General features: G+C 39.9%; 1 protein-coding gene across 1 annotated transcript; it reads right to left on the bottom strand.

The window, feature by feature from the left end:
* Window positions 1–736: 736 nt before the first annotated feature.
* On the bottom strand, window positions 737–2,732 carry LOC134176358 (uncharacterized). The gene is made up of 3 exons (XM_062643028.1): window positions 2,637–2,732; window positions 2,498–2,500; window positions 737–1,177 (listed from the first exon to the last, which is right to left on the bottom strand). Exons 1-3 carry the CDS (start codon window positions 2,730–2,732, stop codon window positions 737–739), a joined length of 540 nt encoding a protein of 179 aa, XP_062499012.1.
* Between the last annotated feature and the right edge of the window lie 5,752 nt (window positions 2,733–8,484).

The raw sequence follows: 8,484 nt of genomic DNA, 5'->3' as shown, positions 1-8,484 counted from the left end.
TAACATCTGCTCGTTTGACGCTATTCGCATCTAACGCTGCTGATTCAATTTTGGTGATAGACCTAAACGTGTCTTTGAGTGATTTGCTTATTAGTGTCCAAGAAGATTTCGGTGAGAAAACATAAGGCGTGAATGTGGCTGGCCTGTAACTCATTGCATTAGCTCTGTCGCTCTCCGTCTAGATTAATTGTACTAATACATTCATTGTCACGAGGTATAATGTTTCAGGGACTTACATTGTTAACAAATATCAAATTCTAAGTTGCTAGACAATATATCTATAGAGTTCAAGACTTATGTTTAGACTGAAGTGATTCAGCATTTTTTAATTTGTCTCTAGGTGTGAGATTAAAATACAAATCCAAACATTTATCTAAGAGCTAACCGTACAGAAACATATTAAATTGTAAATTGTTCGAAATGTAAAGAGAAAAGTTGACAAACTCGGATTGCGCACATAACAATCTTTCCATCATGTCACTTGACAAAAGTCTACAAAATACGCAGTGAACTTATGGTTACAGAGTATACAATCCCATGCTCAAAACACTAAACCTTTATAGTCTATAGTTCTTTGACAAAATGAGATATTAAAATGCAACAGCAAAATAGGATAATTGCTGCTAGTAAGTTAACATATTTTACCAACATACTTGTGAAGTTAAGTGAGAAAAATACATGGTTTAAAGACACGACAAATTTACCAGATGGACTAAACAAGAGCGACATCAGCTATTCAATCCATCTTTCCTTTTCTCATTCTCTCAGAAAGACATGCTTTATATTCGTCTGTCTCACGAATACGACCAATAACATGACGGGCTTTTGCCACAGTTGGTCGAGTGACATGATCATCTCTCATCAAGTGTTTGCATACTGAACGAACATCTATCTGACGGATGAGTAAAACTTGATCCATCCTTTGTTCACGATCTGGAAAATCAGCCGTGAAAACTTCACACATAGTCACTCCCATACTATACATGTCCGTAGCCTTGCTTTTTGGTCGAGTTGGAACATCAAATCTCACAAGAGATGACTGTGAACTGAGCAGGCCGACCGACAGGGAAGAATCTTGAAAACGAGCGGCTCCTAGATCACCTAGTTTTTCTCTCATAGTTGGTGTTACAAGGATGTTTCTTGGACAAATTTCACCGTGGATAATTTCCCTAGGTTTCTATAAGAGGTCACCAATGTAATACAAAAATTCATTAAAAATCAAATTTTTTTAATACATTAATTAGTATCGTCACTTGTACATCTCTATATCTATTGACAATGCAATTGGTAGTAGCATCCTCGAATTCTTCCTTGAGTGACGTCGTGCATGGCTATTTAACTTACACTTATTATTAGGTATTTGTAAGTCAAAGGTACAGAATGACTCTTTGCGACGGCTTAGTGCAAGAACGTACCAACACAAATAAATGTCGTTTTCGTCGAAGTGTAGATGCAGTTGACGTTCTCTCTATCGCACCACCTAGAAATCATCTCTCCGTCGTAAAAAACACGAACCACAGTGATTTTTGGATATGTCTTTTGACAGTAGCGCAAGATGCCAATCTTGTTTGACGTGGCAATACATCCTGAAACGCCATCTTTGTCGGTCACCCACCCTCCAGACAACGTGTCGACATGCTGATTGACCTTGCCGCACCAAAACGCTAATCTCGGTACGATCGGCACTTCGCACCGGTCGCTGACGTCGCCTGTCACACCGTCATGCCTGTTATTCCAAATATATAGTTTTTCGCAGCCTCTGCCTGTCCACAGCATTGCATGAAATTCCTTTTCTATTCTACTACAAGTAATTCAAACCAATGACCACATCCGGGTTCATGCAAACAACGTCAACATCCATAAACACATCCACATCCACGGCCATGCACATCAACGTCCAAAAACTAATATAACTCAAAATCGCATGAACGTACCAACACAAACAAATGTCGTATTCGTCGAAGTAGGTTCTTCGCATCCATGATAGATTGGGAAGGTCCGCACTCTCTGATAGATTGGGTGACCACAGCCATGTCGACATGGCAAACATAGCATCACCTGTTGATTCTCAAAGCAGCAGGATGTACGCATTGACCCTCTAGCAGACAGTGATTCATTTGGCATCGATATCTATTTGACAATGAAAGATATTGCCTTATCTCAAATAAGAGATCTTTGAATAGAATTTCGCTTAGTATTGAGTTGTCATGAAATTTGACTAGCAAATGAGTTTCCCTACCCTGCGACTCTGTAAACTTACGCTGTATCTTGCAGAGTTAATTAATCTTCTTTACCACCAATAACTTGCATGTACAATTAACTCTTCTCTGTATGGGTACGTACTAGACTCAGGTGGAGTAAGTCACGAGCAAGCTCTAGGCAGCGCACCTCTTTTTGTATCATCTAGGCTGTTGTGAGCGATTTATACGCTTTCCTACATGTACCTTCTAGGTACACTGTATAGTACGTGTATTTGCAACACTTGCCTATTTCTTACCTCCTGAACACAACAATTCATGCAACATTACATCCTAGTAAACACAACATAGTAACGCTAACTCTAGCCGTACCTAACCCTACCCAGTCCAGCGGGCTGCTTCATGTCATTCCTTTCACGAATTTCACGTGATGTATACCTCTGTTTTGCAAAAAGCCTTTACTTGATCCTCCAGCCCTCTAATCGCATCCAATATCCTGACGACACTGTGCTCATCGCCATTATTATCCGTCATAGTGAAGCAACTAGATTGTGGTCTCGTTGATATTTCCCGCGCTTGATAATATCGATAGCCTAATTTGGTCATAAAGGTGTTGGCCAATGCAGTCCGGCCAATCAAAAGTTTTCATCCTCTATCTACCGCCCCGGAATCGCTGCCATAGACAAACAAACAGATAGTTCATGGCCTAGATCAATCGCGTACATATGAGGATTCGTCGAATTTCGAGATGGTACGAACGAACCGATCTACTTAGAATTAGTACCTCCGATATTATACATTGGCATCGTGTTGAAATAATAGAAAAGATGTATTGACAAATTGCTATAAAAATTTCTATTTTAGTAATCTCACCCTGAACAGTAGACATATTCACTAGATACAGAGCTTGCGGCGCTTACAAAATTTTTTAAGTTTTCCACTACACTTAATTTTATGTAACATTATATCCTGCGAGAAACAACAAAAATCAAACTGCTTAATGTTTTGCAATTGATGTCAATTAAGAAACTAAATAGCAGCTCACAATGTTATCTAAAATCCTACAAGAGTTTTGATGCAATAAAGTCAGAGGTGGCAACGTCTAAGTCGATACCAAAATTCTCACACCCAGCGTTGGGATCGATGGTCGTATATAGCTCGTCTAGGTCAAGTTGACTAATAGGAAGATCGGCACTCATTGGCATGTATACTCCATCTACATCGTTATCGTCGTCGTCATGCAGTGACACAGGGCCATCCCAGTCGACACCGTATTTCTGTGGGATCAAGTGTCGTCGAGTCTGCTGCGGAGTATTCCGTACCCTGCAATCTCAACATACCTGCTATCCACAACTGCAGATAATGTGTACGCCTGAATTTGTTAGTAATTCTTACAATAAACAATATCTAACCTGCAATGGCGACCGTCCACGTTCAGTCGATAGGCGGTGTCTGCACCACGCATGGCGAAACCCATCAATACTGCTTTGAATTCGTGGCATAAAAACGTAGTGCAGACACCACAAATCTGTTGAGTTGTCAGCGTCTAGGAGGTCTTGCTCCTCCAGACTTTGAAACACAGCTTTGTAAGTTCCTGTTACGGCGACACTAACATCCCTCCACAATTGCTCTATCCGTTGGTTGTGGACAGATCTTCCTGCAATAAAGCTGTGTCTGCCAGTTCCTCGTGTAGTCAGCATGAATTCCGCAACCCTGACGTTTTCAACGCCGCGATCAGCTCTTACTCGAGAAGGCATCCCATAGTCACAAACAGCTTTCTGAAAGTAGGACAAATCCGTATCTGCTCCGTTATCAGAGCTGCAATTGCGGTAAACTAGAACACGACTGTAGCCATCAATACCTACGACAATGCAAAGACACAATTCGTGCAGTATTCACTACAGTTATATATATATATATATACCGGTATATATATATATATATATATATAATGCATATCAATAGAAACCTCCATGTATGACCAAACGCCAGCGAATAAGACCATGTTGACCGTCGATGTGCCACAAGGCATTTGGACCGTATACGCTGTATTTACGACGCTGAACAGTGTACGACCATCGAAGTGCTACGCCTTCTGGGTCCACCCGACACAAGCTACTTCTGACTCTTTGTCTAGAGACGCGAATTGATCGCTCAAGAAGATTGCCTTCAACATTACGATATCCATGTCTAGGATACTCTCGATTTATCTCCAGCACAATGCTGTCTAGATCTTCATCAGATATCTGTGTAAAACTCTGTCTCACAGACAAGCCATTTTCCGTCAAACGACGATGGACAGTTCAAACAGAAGATCCTAGAACTAAAGACATGTCCCCGACAGTAAATCCGTACGACAAAAGAAACTCCAGCTGCTCTAACGAAACGTTAGCCTTTGGACGTCCTCTTCCATGAGCCACTAAAGTAAATGTTTATTCTTAACTAATTAAATAATTACATCAAAACCATATTCAATAATCCAAATCATAAGTTGCAAAAATTTCATCTTTAAAATTACCAAATAATATTTCTTGTTTACACTAAATAAGCACAGTGATCTGTAGTAAACATTAATGATATTGCTCATTATTATTAACAAACGTAATAGCCATATTACTGCTTTTAATTAAGCTGTGTTCTTAATATTTTAATATTAGATGAAATACCAAAATTTTTTGCAGTTGCATAACTAGAAAGTAAACAAATATATTTATTGTCTGTAATACATTACAAAAATTGTTAATCTTGCCTAGAGAAAAATACGATTTTCATGTAGCCTAGTCACTCAAATATTTATAGAATAATTACGTCATTAATTTAGGCACACTGAAACTGTGCTAGTGATAAAGTAATCGTCTAATTTCACTAAAATGTATCGTACTTCATGTTTATTAGCCTGTTTACACGAGCTAAGCCGCGCTGCTCCAGTTTGAGCTAGAGCACCCAATTACATATTCGTATCAGTTATTGGGGTGTCTTGTGGTAAGCATGCTGATATTGCTGTCATATGTACCGTAGAAACACTCTTGCTACATTGTAGGCCCGGATCAAAGAATTTTAAATAAGGGGGTTGATCCAATAGCAGGCGTACTTTGAACAATAGCACACTTCGAATTCAGCACAACTGACAGAAGTGACGTTGTGTGTGTGTGTGTGTGTGTGTGTGTGTGTGTGTGTGTCCGTCCGTCCGTCCGTCCATCCGTGTGTGTGTGTGTGTATTTATTGTAAATATTAATGTAAATTTTATTAAATTTTGTTTATTTATTGTCGTTATCATTAATTAATCATTACCTTAATTGTTGCGAGAATGTAAACGGTAATTCTTTGAAAACACATTGGTTTATCAATGTGATTAAAGATAATTAACTAAATACCATCAATGTCTCACACTACTTCGAATTCAAACAGCTACGCAACTCTTGCACGGAGCGGACTTGTGATCTACGCTATGTCTCAATTATGTATGTATGTCTCAATTATGTATGTATAGCGCTCTTGTAGCTGAACCGCGTATACTTACCGCCAGTTCAGCTGATTCTTTCGTGCAGCTGCAAAACACGAAATCTCTTTCGTAGAACCTTTCTAAACATGCAGTCACGTTGAGGTAGAAATACCTTGTAAAGCCTGCTGTCTCTTCTGTTTTTCTGCGGTTCGTCTGCAAAACATGACAAAAAAATTATTTTTCTTCGCAACACCGTGTACAAAGTGAAAAGTCGAGTCATTCAACTGCAAGTACCTTGTAAAGTCTTCAGACCGTTCTGTTCTAGTCGCTTGTCTCAAATGCTTCCTCATCTTCGTAAAGTTGGGACGCTAATGAATGCTCACCGACGATTGGTCACTGTTCATTATGCGCGGGATTGTTACGTCAGGCCATTGTTTAGGCGTTGAATTGTTACGTCACCTACGTTTCGCGTCCCAAAACGATTGCTGATTGGCTCGACAAACTCCCCGATCGTGACACACGCTTACAAACAAACATAGATAGAAACATAGATAGCGACATACGGACAGACAGACCGGAAGTCAATTCAACCCGTTTAGAGTGAGCTTTTCGCGAAGCAGTCCACCACTCATTGTGGTGTCCTTCTTTACGCTCGTAGGTAACTAGTAAATGAAGCTGTGTTTACACCGTCGCTTCACAGATACGAGCGTATATATTTGCATCTATGTGCTTGTTGTGTGTGTGTGTCTGTGTGTCTGTGTGTGTGTGTGCGCGCGTGCGCACGCGTGTGTCACGTGTGTATTTATTGTGAATAATAATGAAAATTTTATTAATTTTGTAAATGTCTATTTATTGTCAATATCATTATTTATTCATTAGCTTGTTGCTAGAATTTATAATTCTTTGAAAACACAGGGATGCGTCGGTGTGATTAAAGATAATTAAGTAAATATCATCAATGTCCCACACTACTCTTCGAATTCAGCACAAGTGACAGAAGTGACGTTGTGTGTGTGTGTGTGTGTGTGTCCGTTCGTCCGTCCGTGTGTGTGTGTGTGTGTGTGTGTGTGTGTGTGTGTGTGTGTGTGTGTGTGTTTGTGTGTGTGTGTGTGTGTGTGTGTGTGTGTGTGTGTGTTTGTGTGTGTGTGTGTGTGTGTGTGTGTGTGTGTGTGTGTGTGTGTTTGTGTGTGTGTGTGTGTGTGTGTGTGTGTGTGTGTGTGTGTGTTTGTGTGTGTGTGTGTGTGTGTGTGTGTGTGTGTGTGTGTGTGTGTGTGTGTTTGTGTGTGTGTGTGTGTGTGTGTGTGTGTGTGTGTGTGTCCGTCCGGCCGGCCGTGTGTGTGTGTATTTATTGTAAATATTAATGTAAATTTTAGTAAATTTTGTTTATTTATTGTCGTTATCATTAATTAATCATTACCTTAATTGTTGCTGGAATGTAAATGGTAATTCTTTGAAAACACATTGGTTTATCAATGTGATTAAAGATAATTAACTAAATACCATGAGTGTCCCACACTACTTCGAATTCACACAGATACGCAACTCTTGCACGGCGCGGGCTTGTTATCCACGTTATGTCTTAATTATGCATGTATAGCGCTCTTGCATCACTAAAAGTTAGTAAATTAATTAACTATTGAGATGGAGTATTAAATCATTATCATACTTTTATTGAATCATCGCCATCTTTCGTTTCGCTAATTCGTTGTAGCTAGCCAGAGATCGATGTACGTCTCCTCGCTGCATAGAAAATACTGTCAAGCAACAGGCATGTACAGCTAGCGACCGGATCCAGAAGAAAGCAGCGTCAACGTTTCCTACAAATCTTTCTTGCAAGACGACGTCGATCGTTCATCATCAGTCCTACTTAGAATATATTGCTCTCTTGAAGTTTGCGGGCGACATGTTGGTTGTGCGCATGCAACTGTGCTTAGCTAGATGCATGTTCCCATGGGACCTTCGCTTGGCTTCTTGTAGAACGATAAATTCGTTTGTTTTGCGATTCTTTTGTAAAAAGTAACAAACGCATACAACTATTACCTGAACTTTACTCTGCGCTTCTCAGTTTGACGACAGTTTGACCGTAAAATGGAGGTTTACGACATCTCGGCTTTTCTGTCATAATGCGCGGGATTGTTACGTCACCCATTGTTGATGTGTCAAAAGACTGCTGATTGGCTCAACAAATTCCTGAGAGTGATTCATGTTGACAAGCTAGTATTACGTCACCTACGTTTCGCGTCCCGAAACGAATGCTGATTGGCTCGACAAACTCCCCGAGCGTGACACACGCTTACAAACAAACATAGATAGATAGATAGTTACAAACATAGAAACATAGGTACAAACATACCGACAGACAGACCGGAAGTCAATTCAACCCGTTTAGAGTGAGCTTCTTGCGAAGCAGTCCACCACTCATTGTGGTGTACTTCTTTTACGCTCGTAGCTTAACTAGTAAATGAAGCTGTGTTTACACCGTCGCTTCACAGCTACGAGCGTGTGTGTGTGTGTGTGTGTGTGTGTGTGTGTGTGTGTGTGTGTGTGTGTGTGTGTGTGTGCGTGTGTGGCACGTGTGTATTTATTATAAATATTAATGTACATTTTATTAATTTTTGTCTATTTATTGTCATTATTATTATTTATTCATTAGCTTGTTGCTTGAATGTATAATTCTTTGAAAACACAAGGATGTGTCGATGTGATTAAAGATAATTAACTAAATATCATCAATTTCCACACTACACTTCGAATTCAGCACAAGTGACAGAAGTGACGTTGTGTGTGTGTGTGTGTGTGTGTGTGTGTGTGTGTGTGTGTGTGTGTGTGTGTGTGTGTGTGTGT

Source organism: Corticium candelabrum, chromosome 2 (assembly GCF_963422355.1).
Source record: "Corticium candelabrum chromosome 2, ooCorCand1.1, whole genome shotgun sequence".
In the NCBI taxonomy this organism is placed as follows: domain Eukaryota; kingdom Metazoa; phylum Porifera; class Homoscleromorpha; order Homosclerophorida; family Plakinidae; genus Corticium; species Corticium candelabrum.
Note: the sequence above shows the minus strand (reverse complement) of the source record. Positions and strands in the feature narration are given on the sequence as shown.